The following is a 19806-nucleotide window of genomic DNA, read 5'->3' on the forward strand; positions in this document are numbered from 1 at the left end:
GTTTAATATCATTGGCATATGTTGTGAAATTTACTAACTTAGCGGCAGCAGTACAAAGCAATACATTATAAATATAGCAATAAATAAATGCATCAGAGTAAATACATCTGTGTATATTAAATAGTTAAATAAAGAATAGTAGTGCAAAAATAGAAATAATAAAGTGAGCAACACACATCAAGGTTGCTGGTGAATGCAGCAGGCCAGGCAGCATCTCTAGGAAGAGGTACAGTTGACGTTTCAGGCCGAGACCCTTCGTCAATAAAAAAGTGAGGTAGTGTTCATGGATTTAATGTCCATTTAGAAATCAAATGGCAGAGGGGAAGAAGCTGTTCCTGAATTGCTGAGTGCGTGCCCTCAGATTTTTGTACCTCCTTTCTGATGGTTAACATTGAGAAGAGGACATTTCGTGGGTGATGATGTCCTTAATAACGGGTGATGAGGTCCTTAATAACGGATGCTGGCTTTCTGAGGGACCGCTCTTGGAAATATCCATGATACTTCAGAGGCTGATGGAGCTGACTTGTTTTACAAATTTCTGTAGCTTCTTTTGACCCTGTGCAGTATTCCCCTCCCCGCCACCCACTGCCCCATATCAGTAAGCTCTCCACAGTACATCTGTAGAAGTTCTTAACTGTTTTAGGTGACAAACCAAATCTTAAACTCCTGATGAATTATAGCCACTGTCTTGCCTTCTTGAAGCTGCATTGATATCCTCAAAGATACTGACACCCAGGAGCTTGAAATTGCTCACTTTTGATTCCTCTAGGAGGATTGGTTCATGTTTCCTTGTCTTACCCTTTGGTAGGGTTTCTTCCAGTAAGGTGGTGACATGTATACATGCAGCAGCTGCTTGGGGACCAACCAAAGCTGATTTTTACTTTGTTAAATGTGCTTTAATACATAGTTAGACTATACTTGACTGCAATCACTATATACAGCTGGTCTGCCACAACAGTGAGCTGCTTGTTGTTCGGAATAGCTGCCTGGGATGTTGTTGAGCCAGCCGGCAGTTCAGAGAAGGCAAGTTGGGTTGTTGGACCGAGGAAGGTGTGTCGGGCCGAGGGAATTGAGTCAGGCCACCGGGCCTAGGGAGCCGAGTCGTGTCATCGGGATGCAGGAGAAGCCGGATTCTGTTCAGAAGAGCTGACCTGGGTGCAGACTATGCTGCTGTCTGCTGCTTGAAGGCTCCATAGTTGGTGTTTTCGAGTTGGCGTTAAGGCGGTGTGTAGTGAAACCATAAGTGACTGTCTTGGGATTTCTTTTGTGATCACAAGACCCTATTGGACATTGATTGCCAGAGGCCTGCTTCCCTTGTTTGGTGGTAAGACAGGCGTCAAGGCAGCAATGTCACCACAGTTGTAGCAAGGACTAGGGTTCAATCCTCAAGCTTGTATTGTAGTGGGGTGTCCAGCTTTCAGTGCTGCCCTTCAGTGTTCAGTTGGTGGAATTACAGGCTGTACTGCTGGGAACCATCAATTTGAAACGAAATGAAATATCTTTATTGTCATTGCATAGTAAAATTTGTCATGCACCAATACAGTGAAAATGAGTTTACAACTCTCATACTCAATGCTATAAAACAACAAATAAAATAAACAATAAATAAAATCAAGTAACCAGCCAGTACAAGCAATGTCCAGCAGTACAAAAGCGCAACTCAGATGCATGACAGCCATAAAACCAGAATTAAAGTAGCAATATAACAAATTTATGGATAATGCTTGATCGATTGGTTCAAAGCAATTATAGCTCTGGGGAAGAAGCTATTTTTCAGTCTGGAAGTGCGGGCATAGAAAATCTTATAACGTCTGCCAGATGGAAGAAGTTCAAACAGATGATTGCATGGGTGTGTATTGTCCTTACAGATGCTTGTAGCTTTCCTTAGGCAGCGAGAGCTGTAGGTGTCTTCCAGGGCTGGGAGCTGTGTCCCGATTATCTCCTGTGCGCTAAAGACGACCCGCTGAAGTGCTTTCCTATCAGCTGCTGTACAACTGAGATACCACACAGAGATGCAGTATATTAAGATGCTCTCTATGGTACGGCGGTGAAAGGTCACCAGCATTTGTTTAGGTAGACCAGCTTTCTTCAGCGTCCTGAGGAAAAACAAGCGTTGCTGTGCTTTCTTAACTATTGTTGTGGTGTTGGTGGACCATGTAACGTCTTCTGAGATCTGTATTCCCAGAAACCTGAAACTGGACACTCTCTCCACTATATCTCCGTTAATGTAGACTGGAGCGTACTCGTCATCCCGTGACTTTCCAAAATTGATAATTAGCTCCTTAGTCTTTGCTGTATTAAGAGATAGGTTGTTCTCTGAGCACCAGCTCACTAAGTTCTGTACCTCCGCTCTGTACACTGATTCGTCTCTGCTGGAGATCAACCTGATCACTGTGGTGTCGTCTGCAAATTTGACGATGGTATTGGTGTTAAATGCAGGTACACAGTCGTAAGTGAAGAGGGAGTAGAGTATGGGACTGAATACACAACCTCGTGGTGTACCAGTATTCATAATAGTAGTGGAGGACAGATGAGGGCCCAGTCTCACTGCCTGTGAACGCTCTGACAAGAAATTCAGGACCCAGTTGTAGAGTGATGAGCTGAGGCCTGACTGGTGAAGTTTGGAGATGAGTTTGCTGGGGATGACAGTATTAAAAGCAGAGCTATAATCAACAAACAACATCCTCACGTATGTGCCCTTCCCCTCCAGGTGCATCAGGACAGTGTGAAGAGCTAATGAGATGGCATCCTCGGCGGATCTGTTTGCTTTATAGGCAAACTGATGTGAGTCCAGTGTAGCAGGGATAGTGACTTTAATGTGGGACAGGACCAATCTCTCAAAGCACTTCATTATTGTTGGTGTGAGGGCAACCGGACGATAGCCATTCAAATTGTTGATGTTTGTTTTCTTCGGGACAGGCACTATGATGGCTGACTTCAGGCAGTTGGGGACCGTTGCCTGAGATAGAGACAGATTGAAAATTCTCGTAAATACATCAGCCAGTTGTTCAGCACAGTCTTTAAGTACCCGTCCTGGAACTCCATCTGGGCCTGCAGCTTTTCGTGGATTGACCCTCTGCAGCGTGTGACATACATCATGTGTGCTCAGTGTAAGAACCTGTTCATCCTCTATGGCCGGGATTCTTGCACACCTCACATTGTTGTTAATTTCAAACCGGCCAAAGAAGGTGTTGAGTTCGTGGAATTTGTCACTCATTGTCTTGGACTAAAAATGTGCTTACTTATGTGACTTTGTACTTTTTTTCTTTGCTCGTTACTTTGAAAGCATGTGTCTGTTTCTTCACCTTAGCACAGAGGAACGCGGTCTCATTCGGCCGTGTCCATGTATGGTTTGATTAACAATTAAACTTGATATGATTTTATTTTGATTTTTGAGAAGTGTGCACATGAACTGAAATTGGACCATTCATGGAGAGATGCATTCATCATATTACACTTTGTCACACATCATTAACATGCTCAGTGATTGTTGATGGTGAAGGTGGAGTTGGTGTGGTGGGTGGGTGACCCTTCCTCCACAACTCTCTGCCTTAGAAACACTGATTGTCTTGCATCCTTTTCTATCGCCATCACTCAGACTCTTGACACTGTCCTTTTCTCTTGCTATCTACATTCTCATTAGCTCAGAAAGTTTGTACTGCCTGAGCCCTGTCCCTAGGAGCATCGGGTGTCTCGATGTCTCTAATTCTCCAGTTTCCATGAGAAACCAATACCAAACTCATCTTTCTGACCTCACACTTAACCACATTTCTCCAAATCCCTATAAACATACTGTAAAAAGTTATGTTCTTTCTCAGAATCTGTGTGTGTGTGTGTGTTTTTTTAACTGCCTTACCCTTGATCGGGAAGAAAATCCTGTCAATGAGAACTTCTTCAATAGAGCCTCTCGCACCTGTTTTAGAAAACAGAATAAGACATCTTTTTAGGTTAGCTGCAAAACAAATTACAGGAAAACTGGTGAAAATAACAGCAGAAGCTCACCTTTTTATCCATGCATGTTCCAAAGACCAAAATAAAGAAACCCTAGCAATGAAAAGTAATTTTCAGAAATTAACGAATAGATCCTTAAAACCTTTAAACATTTTGTAACATTTCATTCTAGGTTTGGTGGTCCAGCTCAGGGCTATCAACCCTGACTGGCCAAAAAACAAGTTATGGAAACAGCAATGAAGAACGCTTTTATATAGACAGAGATTGAGGACCTTCATCGCTGCCCAAAAAGTCAGTGGTGTAAGAAAGTAAGTAAGTAAGAAGTAAGAAAGTACTGCTCTCTCTCTGTCATTATAATACCTTATTTTCTCATTCATTTTAAATCTTTTTTATTAATTATTATTGAAAATCAACAAAAAAAAGATTAATCAAGTCAACATGTCAATATGTACAATAAGAATTAAATTATCAAATAACTGATTAACAAAGCTAAACAATATATCAATAATAATTTTAAAAAATGTTATAACTTCTTCTGGGGGAAAAAAGAACCCCTACTAACTAAAACAAAAAAAAACTATTGGGAGCATAACCCCAGAGCTACACGCCATACAAGCTTCCATAAAAGAAAAATATCAATCCGCCAACTCAAATCTATTTAAACAAGAATCAGAAGGGGACCATCTTAATTAACTCAAATCAGATGATAATAGCGGGCAAAAGAACCCCACCTTTTCTCAAAGTCAAATAGAGGATCAAAAGTTCGACTTCTGATTTTCTCCCAACTAAGACTTAACATCACCTGAGAGAATCATTGTATCAAAGTGGGAGCAGAGGCATCTTTTTATTTCAATAGAATAGCCCTTCTGGCCAATAATGTGCCAAATGAAATTAAATATTCTCTCTTGTACTCACATTTCTTGCAATATGTTCAGGTCAGACATTTCTTACAAGAATATTTAAGTAATTTTCCATATATACAAGATCCTGACCTCTTAGACATTATTTTAAAAGTGAATCCTTTAGTGAAAGGTTTTATTGGGAAAATTTATAATTTACTATTACAACAGGACAATTATCCTTTACTCAAGATTGGGAAAGAGAGCTTAACATGACCTTGATAACAGAGGATTGGTTGCGAATTTTGAAGTTGGTTAACTTTTCTTCGATTTGTGCCAGTCACTCTTTAATTCAATTTAAAATTGTACATCGTTACTATTTGACAAAGGAGAGACTGTCTAAAATATTTATTAATGTTGATAGTCAGTGTGATAAATGTAAAACTGAGACAGCTACACTGACACATATGATTTGGTCGTGTTCTGTGTTGAAACAGTTTTGGTGATTTATTTTCTCTACAATTTCTAAAGCTTTAAAAATTAATTTACAACCTAATAAATTGACAGTTTTGTTCGGTATAATCCCTCAATATATTCATGGTATTTCTGTATCAGTCCAACAGGTAATTGCATTTGTCACATCAATACCTTACTTTCTACATTTTGAGTTTTTCCTTTGTACTACCTCGATGTATTATGTACGGAATGATCCACATGGATGGTGAGCAGACAAGACTTTTTACTGCATCTCAGGACATGTGACAATAACTAACCAATTACCAATATAAACAACAAGATTCCCTACCCAGAGGATAGCAGTGAATCAGTAAAACAGTTTTTTTTTAACCATAACCCAGCGTTTATGGTACTGGCTTATTCCTTAGATTCACTATTAACTTATTGAATTTAAATTTTCCAGCTGCCATTTTTGGATTGAGATTTGTGTCACTTATTTAACCCTGAAGTGCTTCAGCGGTTTGATTAAATGTTATCGATAGTTCTTTGTCTTCATTACGATTATGGTTATCCCTTACAAGTATGGCAGTGCTCCCCATGATGCATGTTGGGATGTGCTGGCAATGTTGAGATTGCAATTCAGAGAAGTGCCCCGTGGAATAGTGACACAGAAATCAAGAAAACTGCAGATGCTGGAAATCTGCAATAAAAACCAAAGTGCCGCAAGCACTCAGATCAAGCAACTTCGGTAGAAAAAAACAAAGTTAACATTTCAGTGATATTCTATTTCACTGTCATGGCGAATGGGCTGCAAAAAACAAAATTTTCCATGATCCCTACTCTGCTGGACTCATCAATGTGTTGGACTTTAGTTACAGTCACATAGAAAATGTTGTGCAGAATTTAATGAAATCATCTAGTGAACTGAACCCCCAGAAGAAATTTAGTTGATCTTGATTGTTTTACATAAAATCTAGTACATCATTATAACTATGCAGTTATACATCAAAGGTCATAATTCTTTTTTGATACATACCTGAAAAGCATTGAGAATTGTAAATATATAATCGAAAGCATCATGAGAGTTCTCTTGAAAGGTTGGTATTCCAAATGCCCACGTAAGTCCAAGGATTGGTGTTAGAACTGCAATGCTCCTCACAATTGGTTTTATTGTATCCTTCTCCTCGTTATGTCTCCTGGGCCTGTCTCCAATTGTTGGCCGTAGGAGCTTGAATATGACCACGACTAGAACAATAAAGTTGCTTGCGATGATAGACAAAGCCGGTATAATGAAAGCAAGTATCGGATATTTTTCCCTCCAACTGAGCCAACAGGCATCTTTTCTTATGTAACTGTTCTGTGGATAGGTAACTCCAATTGTAATGACTGAAATTATTATTGGACACAGATAGCCGATGCCAAATGAGATTCCCATCAAAACAGATTTGCTGAAATCATGGAATAAGAAAACCAGGTGGTACACAAGTAGAAGACCTAGGGTGAACATCCAAAAGAACAAAGCGAGGTAGAAAACATGAATGAAAAAGGTTGCAGCCACACAAGCTCCTGTATTTTGTTTTACAGAGGCTGCCACAATAAACCATACATCTGCTATCAGCAAGTTGATAGCAATGTTCAGAATTGCCACATGGCGAATATGTGATGCTTCACTCTTGGTCACGTGCCTCCATACCACTGCTTCTATAATTATGGTTATTATTAAGCTTGCTAGAGAAACGGCAACTCCAATTTGGGTTATAGAACGCAAAATAGGGCTTTTCGCTGTCTTAGCAGACATTAAAATGGAAAAGGATGTTATATGCTTACAATTACAAATGACATTTTCTCCATCAAGATCTGGCGTACAGCCTGCATTATTCCATATACCATTACCAGTAAAATCCCAAAATGCACATTGGGCAGAGTTAAAATCAAGTGTAGGGTTTCTTGTAGAGAAGTTCATCTTAATGTTAATTGGTCTCTTATCACTTAATGTTATTGTCACAACAAGACCATTAATTGAGAAATTTCCTTCGAAGTTTGCTTTGCTAGGTAAAATATCAATCCATGTTGGATATGCAATTGTGACAACTACATTGTCTACCAACTCTTCAAGTTCATCAGTGGGTATGATTATATTAGTAGATAAATTGACGTATCTTTCAGTGGCAAAATTCTTAAAGGTTACATTAATGGGACTTTTTGCTTCACGGCTGTCAATTTTAGTAGCTCTGAGCTGAAGATTGTCTTTATCGATATCTAAAGTGCCATTCGTCAGGTTGAGACGACTACTAAATGTCTCCACTGACTGTAATAATTGAGAACTGATACTTGTTTCAGCTGTTGTGCTGGAGAGAACTTCCCAGGTTGCTATTGATTCATTAGAAATCACGGAGTTTACAGTTTGCAAGAAGTTCTGAAAAACACAAAAGAATGCTTTATTAATCAATCAAATGTAATTCTCAGCAGTTCACATAATTTTGAAATAGAAAATGGACAAAGATAAAGACTTGAACGTGCAAAGCATTCAAGAAATGACTGAAGTAAGTTGCCTTGAACTTCACTCAGCACCCCCCCCCCACCCCAGCCACAAAGTATCTTTATAGATACTGAACCAGAAAAAGCCAGGGATAGTCAAGTCAAAACAAAAATATGGTAAAATTTCTTCCCCACCTCCTTGGATGATCATAAGACACCGATACTGGAGATGGTATGTTATGTTGAGGTTGTATAGCACATTGGTGAAGCCTAAAAACCTCTCGGTATTTTTGCACTACCTTACTTTCCATTTTTCTATTTTCTATTTATGATATATAATTTAAATTTTTAATATTTACTAATTTTTACTATTTTTAATATTTAATATTTGTAATCCAGGGAGCGGGAAGCACAGAATCAAATATCACTGTGATGATTGTACGTTCTAGTATCAATTGTTTGGCGACAATAAAGTATAAAGTAATTTGTGGTAGTGTGAACAGTTTTGGTCACCTACCTGCAGGAAAGATGTAAATAAGGTTGAATGAGTACAGAGAAAATCTACAATGATGTTGCCCTGTCCGAAGGATCTGAGTTGTAAGTAAAATTTGAATAGATTTGGAATTTATTCCTTAGAACGTAAAAGATTGAAAGGAGATTTGATAGAGGTATACAAAATGATGAGGGGTATTGATAGGGTAAATGCAAGCAGGCTTTATCCACTGAGGTAGGGTGGGACTACAACCAGAGGTCAAGGGTTAAGTGTGAAAGGTGAAAATTTAAGGGGAACATGAACGGAAACTTCTTCACTCAAAGGATCATGAGAGTATGGAACAAGCTACCAGATCAAGTGGTGAATACGAGCGCAATTTCACCATTTAATAGAAGTTTGGATAGGTACATAAGAACATGAGAAATAGAGCAGGAGTAGGCCATCTGGCCCATTGAACCTGCTCCGCTATGCAATAAGATCATGGCTGATCTGACTATGGACTCATCTCCACCTACCTGCCTTTTCCCCACAACCCTTAATTCCCCTACTATGTAAAAATCTATCCACTGCTTCATTGGGCAGATAATTCCACAGATTCACCACTCTTTGGGAAAAGCAATTCCTCCTCATCTCCATCTTAAATCTACTCCCTGATTCTTGAGGCTAAGTCCCCTAGTTCTAGTCTCAACTACTGGTGGAAACAACTTTCCTGCCTCTGTCTTATCTATCTCTTTCATAATCATATATGTTTCTACAAGATCTCTCATTCTTCTGAATTCTAGCAAGTACAGTCCCAGGTGACTCAATCTCTCCTCATAGTCTAACCCCCTCATCTCTGGAATCAACCTGGTGAACCTCCTCTGCACCGCCTCCAAAGCCAGTATATCCTTCCTCAAGTAAGGAGACCAGAACTGCATGCGATACTCCAGATGTGGCCTCACCAGTACCCTATACATTTGCAGCATGACCTCCCTGCTCTTAAATTCAATCCCTCTGGCAATGAAGGCCAATTTTCCATTTGCATGGATAGGTCCAGGAGGGCAATGGTCCAGATGCAGGTCAATGGGAGCATGCAGTTTAAATGGTTCAGCACAGAATTGATGGGCTGAAGAGCCTATTTCTGTACTGTACCTTTCTATGAACCTATGACTTTAAGTTTATAAGTGATACAAGCAGAATTAGGTCATTTGGCACAACAGGTCTGCTCCACTCCATGGCTGATTTATTATCCTCCTCAACTCCATTCTACAGCCTTCTGCACTTTAACCTTTGACACTGTTACTAATCAAGAACTTATCAACCTCTGCTTTAAATATACCCAATGCCTTAGCCACCATGGCCATCCGTGGCAAATCCATTCCAGATCATACTTGTTATGTGTACAAAAACTGGAAACCCCCATTTTTTTTTACAATGTAATTTCTGCCTCTGCCAAGAATTTTTGCTGTTTCTCTTTGAAGGCTTGCAGAAGGACCAAGCCAGCAAAACATTTCAGCTGCTCTGCAAAAAGAGCAGTTTCCTCCTTTTCCTTCTGGAAAGGCCAGTTGACTATCCTGAGTCCTCCCTAACTGTTAAATTGCCAAATCTGTAAGTTGTTCTGCATTATGAGTTACTCTTTTTTTCCAAATGTTAACCATGCTATTGTACCTTTAAGCACTAAAAGGGACAAAAATTATGCAATGCGTTCCAAAAATCTATTCAAAACTTGTATTTCTTGACAAGTACTTAATGGTACTATAAATATCATTCAATATCCTGTTTATTCTGCCAATGGTTCTCTGGATTACTCATGGAACTGAAGTGGCCTGTGCACATAGTTCATCTAATTTGAAAGCTGTATTCTCTGCTGGGACCATCAAGATGTATTGTTTTCAAGAAATACTACTTTTAACCTATTCTCCAATTACAGGGATCACTTCAAGTGAAGAAATTTCAAAATTGTTAACAAACGTACTCACCATGATGATAAACATCACTTTCAAGGCCATTCACAAACACAAATGTAACTGTAGTGTCTGACACCATTGCTGAAGGAACAGAGCTGGTAATTTATACCTCACTGATTACTGACCAAAGAACTGGATCTAATTCTTAATCCAAGGCATCAAATTCCTACTGTTGTAAGATGGCCACTGCAGGCAGCACCCCATTACTGAAGGAAACAACTGCATCATTGGAATGATTGGTCTTGCAGAATTGATTGAGAAGCTCAGGGCAGGAGGCCATATGCAAAGAGCCTATTTCCACAATCTTCAAAATCACCACATCCTATCTGCATAACAGTGTATAAAAATAGGAACAGGGTCTGTCTAGCTGGTCCCTGAAATTTGCCCTTCTATTCAATAAGAATAAGACTTTACTGCTCCAGGCTTCATCTCCTTTTTATGGCAGTTCCCCTAGCCTTCAATTCCCTGATTTTTCAAAAGATTATCCATTTCCAACTTCCTCCAATGGTCTTATGGTCTTATGATCTAGTCTCCACAATACTCTGGGGTAGAAAACTCGATATTCATCACGCTGAAAATTTTCAGCAAGTTATAAGACCATAAATCTGTCATCACTGAAATATGTGAAATGCTGAATAATGACCATTAACCACACTCAGCTTCATAAAGTTCAGGGTCATGTGGATTCCCAAATTTCCCACCACAGCACCTTTCTAAACACCATCTCTAAATCTCCGCTTTGTCTTGCAATCTGCTGCTCATGACTGCATCAGGCACTGTGCTCATACGGAGATGATTTCACCCACTTTATTTCAGTGAAGTGTAGGTGGGACCTTGTGCACTGAGATACTGAGCAACAAACACAATATGCTGGAAAAACTCAGCAAGTCAGTCAGCATTTATAGAAGGGAACTGTCAACGGTTCGGGCCTGATGAAGGGTCTCAGTCTAAAACACCGAATGTCTATTCCCCTCTATAGCTGCTGCCTCATTTGCTAAGTTCCCCTGTCATTTTCCATGTGTCGATCTAGATTTCCAGCATCTGCAGCTTGTGCAGTGACATATTGTTGGTTTCTCGCAAATGTAGTAGAATTTACTGGGACCTGGTACAGAGAGGAGATGAGGCCTGCATAGATCAGTCAGGCATCACTGAATACACTCATGTCCCAATCAGGGCATAAAAATCCAGATCATTTACTAACTTACAAAGCTTTCCACTTCCAAAAGTGCAGGTGGTTGTATATTATCATCTGATTGTCCTGATGATACATGCTACGTTCCCTGGCAGTGCAATAATCTCTTCATGCCTCAGGAAGTTGGAAAAGCTGGCTATTTTCTATGACCAGCACTGCCCAGAGACATTTATCTTGTGGAGAGTGTGTGTGTGTGTGTGTGTGTATTTGTGTGTGTGTTTGTGTGTGGGGGGGGGAGGATGTTGTTCAAGGGCTACCCTCCACTTCCATAATTCCTCACACCACTTCACAATCCAGCCACAGCAGCTGGATGTCACAGCAATAAGAATTATCAGAACCAATGTGGAAAATGCCCAAAGACCTTCTGAAAATTCTTGTTCTACCATTTATCTGCATAGTCAGTTATCTCTTCATGTTGGTATTTGCATACCTATGTGCTTTTCTGTTGGTCTGCTATGTTGCTTACTGTTTAAAAGTACCTGAGCCAATGAAGTCATCCTCTGTGGCACAGTGTGTTTCAAAAGTGCTGCTTAAGGGAACAGTGCTGGAATTTTCTTTACATTATTCACCAAGAGAACGTGGACTTGGCCACAAAAAATTGAGGCAACCTCAAAGTTGCCACCCTAATTGAGAAAGTGGTTAAGAAGGGGTATGGTGTGCTGGCCTTCATTAATTGGGGGATAGAGTTCAAGAACCACAAGATAATGTTGTAGCTCTATTAAATTCTGGTTAGACCACACAAGGAGTATCGTGTTCAGTTCTGCTCACTTCTTTATAGAAAGGATGTGGAAGCCTTACAGAGTGTGCAGAGGAGGTTTACCAGGATGCTACCTGGATTGGAGAGCATGTCATATGAAGATATTGTAGGCTGAGTGAGCTGAGTCTTCATTCTTTGTAGAGAAGGAGGATGTGAAGTGAACTGATAGAATTACAGTATATATGATGATGAAAAGATGATAGAGTGGACAGCCAGAGACTTTTTCCCAGAGTTCATATAAGGGGTCATAACTTTAAGGTGTTGGGTGGAAAGTATAGGGGTAATATCAGAGTTAGGATTTTCACATGGGGAATGGTGGGTGCATGCAATGTACTAATGGGTGTAGTGATTAAGGCAGATACATTAGGGACAATTAAGTAACTTTTTGATAGGCACATGGATGTGGGAGGAAAGGATTAAATTGATCTTGGATTAGGTGGAAAGGTTGGCACAACATCATGAGCCAAAGGACTTCTACTGTGTTCTTTGTTGTTCTATGAAAATGAGATCTCCATGCAGACATTAGTCCAGGGATATCCAGTGGGTGCAGAGATAACATCATTGTCTGTTGTATAGTTACAAGGCCAGTCATTTAAAACTTAGAAACATAGAAATTCCTTCTCTTGGAGGGTAGTGAGTCTGGAATTCTCCGCTCCTGTGGATGGTGGATAATCAGAAATTGATAAATAGGGATAATCAGGGTAATTGAAAGCCTGGTGGCCAGCTCCTGTTCCAGTTTCCTTCACAACCGAAACATTGCAAGACAGTAATAAACATCAGAGGAAGCTCAGAACACAGAAGAAAATCCTTAGGGGCATGAGGCATAGGCAGAGGAGCAGGAGGATGTGTAGGCCCACAAGAGAGATGTTCCAGGAGAGCACAGGTAATAAAGAGCTCATTGACAAGAAATATCTTATCAAAGGAGAATACATAATCATAGTCCACAAATCCATTCACTGCCTCTAACACCTGCAATGTTTATCAATTATTATCCCAAGGGAGCCCTGATGTCACAAAGGGGTGCTGGGAACGGACCCAAATGTGAGACACAGACACTGAAGTACAAGGAAGAGGACTTGACTAGAGTAGGGACGTGACAGGATACAGACAAGGAGCAGGGACAAGAACGTAGACTAGGGCTTGGACCCCGAACCAGAGACTGGACAAGGACCCAGAACCTGGATCTTGCCTCGGGCTCAGGCCCCAGAACCAGGCATGGACATGACATGACTGCAGGATGGGAGACTGGGGTCCTGAGGCTAGAGGCTTGGAGACAGGCTTTGCCTTGAGGCTTGGAGACAGGCTTCGGGTCTTGAGGCTGGGGTCAGGGTCTTGGTCCTGAGGCCTGCTGGCTGGGAACTTGGTCCTGAGGCCTGCAGGCTGGGGTCTTTGATCTTGAAATGCAGAGGTTTGGATATGGACTCCGAGCCAAAGACTGGGCAAGGACCCAGAACCTGGGACTTAACTTGGCCTCAGACTCCAGAACTAAGCGAGGACAGGACGAGGCTACAGGACTGGACATGGCTTGGGTGAGGAACTCTTGGGTAGAGCGAGACACAAGGACGGGTAAAAGCACATGGACAGGACTCAGATAGGACTGGACTAGGCACGGACTGGACAACGGCCTTCAGGAGCATGGAGCCTTGGACTAGAAGAGATGGGAGCATGGAACACAGAGCCAGGACCCCACCTTAGGAACAGGATGTAGGGCCGGGACACACACACACATAACACAGAGCCAGGATCCCTCCTTGGGAACAGGACGTAGGGCCGGGACTCATACACAGAACACTGAACATGAAGAAACAGATTCCCAAAACAAGGTGGCGGCAAACAGCTGGACCCACCTAGCAAAGGCAAGGACACAGAGATAGTTCCCAACACTAGGTAGTGGCAAACAGCCGGACCTACCTAGCGAAGGCGTGGACACAGAGAGACAATTCCACACAATGAAAGACAGTTCCTTATCTAGACCTAACCAGGCTCTGGTCTTGCTCCGGCGGTAAAACTTCAACGATACAGGCGGGGTATCCAGGCTAGGTGAGCAGGCAGAGAGTCGGGCAAGGGGGGAAAGAAAAGGAGGGGAGCAGACAGTCCAGCAGCGAATCCCTGGTTTGCAGAGGTATTTATGTCTCAGCCCCAAAACGAGAATCATGTGCCCACAACAGAAATTGGGGAAAACCAGAAACCCTGCAACAAGGAACCATAGACCAGACCGTGAACCGGAACACGGACTTCACGGACCGGACCATGACACCTGATGACACATCCCTCATATCATTGTTTGCAGGTCTACCTGCAACAATCAGAACATAGTAATGAAAGAATCTCTGATCCCATTGCTGAAGTCTGTCAATATAACTGAGCAGCTCACTTTGACATTTCTTGAGGTTGGGAGTGGGGATTCACACAATGGAGGAAACAGCCACGCATCAACACCAGGATCTTCATGTGGTGTCTTTGGTAGAGCTCTGGGCTCACTCTACACAGGAGCTCCCTCTTTATATCTATCGAACTAATGAGAAAGTCCGGATCTTGTTCGTTAAATCTACAGGCTGCCTCCCTCATTGCTGAAGCCTCTATTTCCTCCAAGGTTGCTGAAGTTGTGTTGCTTCTTCATGTGGCATTAAATGTTGATACCTTCTGTGACTACTGTAGAGAATGGGGTGAGCTATTGGGAAATACACGTGGCTCATATATATGCATGATTTTTAGCTGTAAAACACCATAGATCATTTCAAACACAGCTTTCTTCTGTTTCACAATGATTTACAAGTGATCCCATGAGCTTAAGGGCTTAATATTGTGCTGCCTTAAGTATAATTCCACAAACTGCTTATATCCTGTTCACCTTGCTGAACCACTTCAAATGTAAAAGACATATTGCAGAAAATGCCCTGGACTTTTCCTGGTAGATGCTTGTTCTTACCTCCATATCTATTTCAGTAACAGTATTGTTTACTTCTGAAAATGTCGTCAGGATGGTTACAACAGCTTCTACATTTCCAGGATTGGTGATGTTTTGCTTTATTGAGACCGTAGATAACTCATGAAGAAGATTGGAAAAATTCTTTGCCACTTCAGCAGTAGAATTTGTCACCTACAAAATGAAAGTAGAAATGCTTTTAAGGACATCGACTTACAATAAGAGCACATCCCAACTAGCAGAATCCCTGTGAATATTCAATCCAGGTAACTGGTCTGAGAGCTTCTGAGCACAAACTGCAGACACCCAAACTATACTCCTTTGGATACAGTGTTGAAGGATGACTATTTGAGTATATAACTGGTCATGGTGTAATCTCTATTATTGTAATCATCTCTTCAAATCTTTCCAAAAGCAAACTCTGTGGTTAAGGCGGCACGCGGTGTATTGGCCTTCATCAATCGTGGAATTGAATTTAGGAGATGAGAGGTAATGTTGCAGCTATATAGGACCCTGGTCAGACCCCACTTGGAGTACTGTGCTCAGTTCTGGTCACCTGACTACAGGAAGAATGTGGAAACCATAGAAAGGGTGCAGAGGAGATCTGCAAGGATGTTGCCTGGATTGGGGAGCATGCCTTATGAAAACAGGTTGAGTGAACTTGGCCATTTCTCTTTGGAACGATGGAGGATGAAAGGAGACCTAATAGAGGTGTATAAGATGATGAGAGGCATTGATCGTGTGGATAGTCAGAGGCTTTTTCCCAGGGCTGAAATGGTTGCCACAAGAGGACACAGGTTTAAGGTGCTGGGGAGCAGGTACAGAGCAGATGTCAGGTGTAGGTTTTTTACGCAGAGTGTTGAGTGCATGGAATGGACTGCCAGCAACAGTGGTGGAGGCAGATACGATCAGGTCTTCTAAGAGATTTTTGGATAGGTACATAGAGTTTATGATATATAAAAAAATCTAACCCACTACCAAGACCGAAGAAAAAAAAGAAAAAAGATTGTTAATAATCATCTGCGCTTTAACAGCAAATCAAAGGTTTTGAAAATAATTCAAAGAAGGTCCCCACAATATTTGAAAGTCTTAATTAGATTCATAAATTGAACATCGAATCTTCTCTAAATTTAAACATGACATCACATCACGTAACCATTGGGCGTGAATAGGAGGAGCCACATCTTTCCATTTAAGCAAAAGCGTCCTTCTGGCCATAAGAGACATAAAAGCCAAAATGTGCAAATCAGATGGCTCCAAAATAATATCCTTTCCTCCAACAATACCAAATAAAGCAGTCAAAGGATTAGGCTTGAAATTTACTTTAAAAAGTATTGAAAAGGTTTGAAATACTTCTTTCTAATATTTTCCAAGACTCAGACATGTCCAAAAAATATGAATTAGTGAAGCTTCTCCATTATTACATTTATCACAATATGGAGATATATCTAAATAAAAATGAGACAACTTATCTTTAGTCATATGGGCCCCATGGACCACTTTAAATAGTAACTTCTAAGGTAGGGCCATGTTCGGCACAACTTTGTGGGCCGAAGGGCCTGTATTGTGCTGTAGGTTTTCTATGTTTCTATGTTTCAAGCGATCAATAGCACAACAACTTTAAACCAGCTCTCAGATGTGTTAAAATACTGCAGGGAGTTTGGTTAAGTCCTTACATTATATCACATTGGGACCCCCACCACCCAAGTCATGCACTTTTCTCACTGCTGCCATCAGGAAGAACATGCAGGAGCCTCAGAACTCACTCACACCACCAGGTTCAGGAACAGTTATTACCCCTAAACCATCAGGCTCTTGAAGCAGAGGAGATAACTTCATTGCCCTTCTCTGGCCCCATCACTAAACTGTTCCCACAACATATGGACCCACTTTCAAGGACACTTTCATTCAAGTTTTCAATATTTGTTGCTTATTTATTATTACTATTGGAGTATTTTTATTTTTTCTCAGCTCAACTGGTAAAACCTCGAGGTACAGACATAGCCAAGCACATTCATTTCTCATTTGCAAAGAACTTTCGGACTATTATCGTGTTGTTTCGTATTGTGGCTTCTAAAGATTTACATAAATCTTGCTGTGTAGGCCTAATTGCTTAATTCTATTGTGTGGTGACTTTGGGATGATATCAGTTGTAGATATTACTATTGGAACAATGTAATCTGGATGAAGGGTCTCGGCCCGAAACGTCAACTGTTTATTCTTCTCCATAGATGCTGCCTGGCTTGCTGAGATCCTCCAACATATTGAGTGTGTTGCTTTGTATTTCTAGCACCTGCATGTTTTCTCATGTTTGTGGCTCTATTAAGTAAATTGTTCTTTCTTGTTTATCATCTATTATTATATCCAGATGGTTATTATGGATTTTCTGAACTGTACTAACACATTGGTGAATAATATAATTTGTAGGACTCTGAATCTAAAACTTGATCAGTCTTGTATTTATAGTAAGGTATAGTTTATTTTATAAGATTATTTTGATTTAAAATACATTGGTGAATGACGTTTACCACTTGATTGTGCCTTGGTAAGTTGTCAGACTGAGTTGACCTTATGCAGGATCCTGTAATGTATTGAGTTGTTTTCGTAACTTCTCCGTAACTTCTGCCACCTCCAACGGGATCCCACCACTAAGCACATCTTTCCCTCCCCTCCCTCTGCTTTCCACAGGGATTGCTCCCTATGCGACTCCCTTGTCCATTCGTACCCCCCATCCCTCCCCACCGATCTCCCTCCCGGCACTTATCCTTGTAAGCGGGACAAGTGCTACACATGCCCTTACACTTTCTCCCTCACTACCATTCAGGGCCCCAGACCATCCTTTCAGGTGAGACGACACTTCAACTATGAGTCGGCTGGGGTGATATACTGCATCCAGTGCTCCCGATGCGGCCTTCTATATATTGGCGAGACCCGACGCAGACTGGGAGACCGTTTCACTGAGCACCTACGCTCTGTCCGCCAAAGAAAGCAGGATCTCCCAGTGGCCACACATTTTAATTCCATGTCCCATTCCCATTCTGATATGTCTATCCACGGCCTCTACTGTAAAGATGAAGCCACACTCGGGTTGGAGGAACAACACCTTATATTCCGTCTGGGTAGCCTCCAACCTGATGGCATGAACAGTGACTTCTCAAACTTCCGCAAATGCCCCACCTCCCCCTCATACCCCATCTGTTATTTATTTATTTATATACGCACATTCTTTTTCTCTCTTTCTCCTTTTTCTCCCTCTGTCCCTCTCACTATACCCCTTACCCCTCCTCTGGGCTTCCTCCCTCCCCCTTTTCTTTCTCCCTAGGCCTAGGCCTCCTGTCCCATGATCCTCTCATATCCCTTTTGCCAATCAACTGTCCAGCTCTTGGCTCCATCCCTCCCCCACCTGTCTTCTCCTATCATTTCGGATCTCCTCCTCCCCCTCCCACTTTCAAATCTCTCACTAGCTCTTCTTTCAGTTAGTCCTGACGAAGGGTCTCGGCCCGAAACGTCGACTGTACCTCTTCCTAGAGATGCTGCCTGGCCTGCTGCGTTCACCAGCAACTTTTATATGTGTTGCTTGAAATTTCAGCATCTGCAGATTTCCTCGTGTTTGTGAATTGTTTCCTGTTTCTTTTAGCATTTTCTACATTTATGGTCTTGAATGTGTTGGTCTTTTATTATGTATTTTCGATTTTTTTGTTTTAACCACCTGGTCCTGTATTGCCACAAGGAACCCTTCTGTTTCTGGTCTCCAACTCTGCGGCATGCATTTGACACTTTCTTGTCGAGATCTTATCTGCTGAGATCATGGTCATGCTCTTCTATTGCTTAACTTTTTCTTCTATATTGATAATTTCTTCATTTTTCTTGGTTGTGCTTTCATTGAAGTTTAACGGTGTGTACTTCTGATCAGAATTGCACGTGTGGAGTGCTGAATCCTGTATTCATTGATGAAAATGTATCCTTACAAGTTGTTTACAACTGTTGTGTAAATTTATGATATCTGTTATTCCTTTTCCTTCTATTCTAGAAGGATAGAATTCTAAACACGTTCGAATGCGCATTGTGTTTTCTAAAATTTGTCATTTCTCTTCTTACTTTTCTTTGTAAATTTTCCAGATCAGTTTTAGACCAAGAAAACTTTAATATGGATATTTTTTATTATATTTTTACTATTGAGCTCTGTTTGGGAGATTTTCTTAAGCCTTGAAGTAAATTCTGTTGGAAGTTTTTCTTACATCGCACTATGGTCTATATTTTTTTTGCTTGTTGATATCCCAGATACTTGTATGTTTTATATTCATCCATGAATTGTATTGTATCTTGCTGCTCTGTTTTGTATTCCATCAGCTCTATTGCAACTTCCTTTCTGTTTGATGTTCTGCACTTACCTAGTCTGAAATTAATGTTTATATCTTTAGAAAATAGTTCTACTGTTCAAATTAATTGCTTTAGCTTTACTGATGAAGAAGTGTCCATATAAAGGAGGTGTGTCAAGGTCTAATTCAGTTGGTTGTTTCAGATTTGATTCCCAATTTTCATTCAATTCAGTAAATTAGAAAGTGGGTTTAAAGGTAGACAGAACCATAGAGGGTTTCGAGAGTCGCCCTGGAAAATGCTTTACATACTTTCATACCCTTACGACATCCTTTCTGCTCTTATGTAAGTATATTGTGATTATCTAAGTGAGTGATGATTCATTGCGAGATGCATGATGCCACAATTTTATATATAGTTTATAAATAAATAATAGGACAATATTTTGATG

At 40.9% G+C, this 19806-nt stretch overlaps 1 protein-coding gene across 3 annotated transcripts in view; it reads right to left on the reverse strand.

Annotated features, from left to right (window-relative positions):
• LOC134338771 (adhesion G protein-coupled receptor F4-like) overlaps nucleotides 1-19806 on the reverse strand; it is a 140910-nt gene that overhangs the window by 12844 nt on the left and 108260 nt on the right. For all 3 annotated transcript variants that reach the window (XM_063034842.1, XM_063034826.1, XM_063034834.1), the window contains 4 exons: nucleotides 15042-15212; nucleotides 6283-7662; nucleotides 4003-4044; nucleotides 3857-3913 (listed from right to left, as the gene is read on the reverse strand). In XM_063034842.1, coding sequence (XP_062890912.1) covers nucleotides 3857-3913; nucleotides 4003-4044; nucleotides 6283-7662; nucleotides 15042-15212 — 1650 coding nt within the window. The remainder of the gene's footprint in view (nucleotides 1-3856; nucleotides 3914-4002; nucleotides 4045-6282; nucleotides 7663-15041; nucleotides 15213-19806) is intronic.

Source organism: Mobula hypostoma, chromosome 2 (genome assembly GCF_963921235.1).
Source record: "Mobula hypostoma chromosome 2, sMobHyp1.1, whole genome shotgun sequence".
Taxonomy (NCBI): Eukaryota; Metazoa; Chordata; class Chondrichthyes; order Myliobatiformes; family Myliobatidae; genus Mobula; species Mobula hypostoma.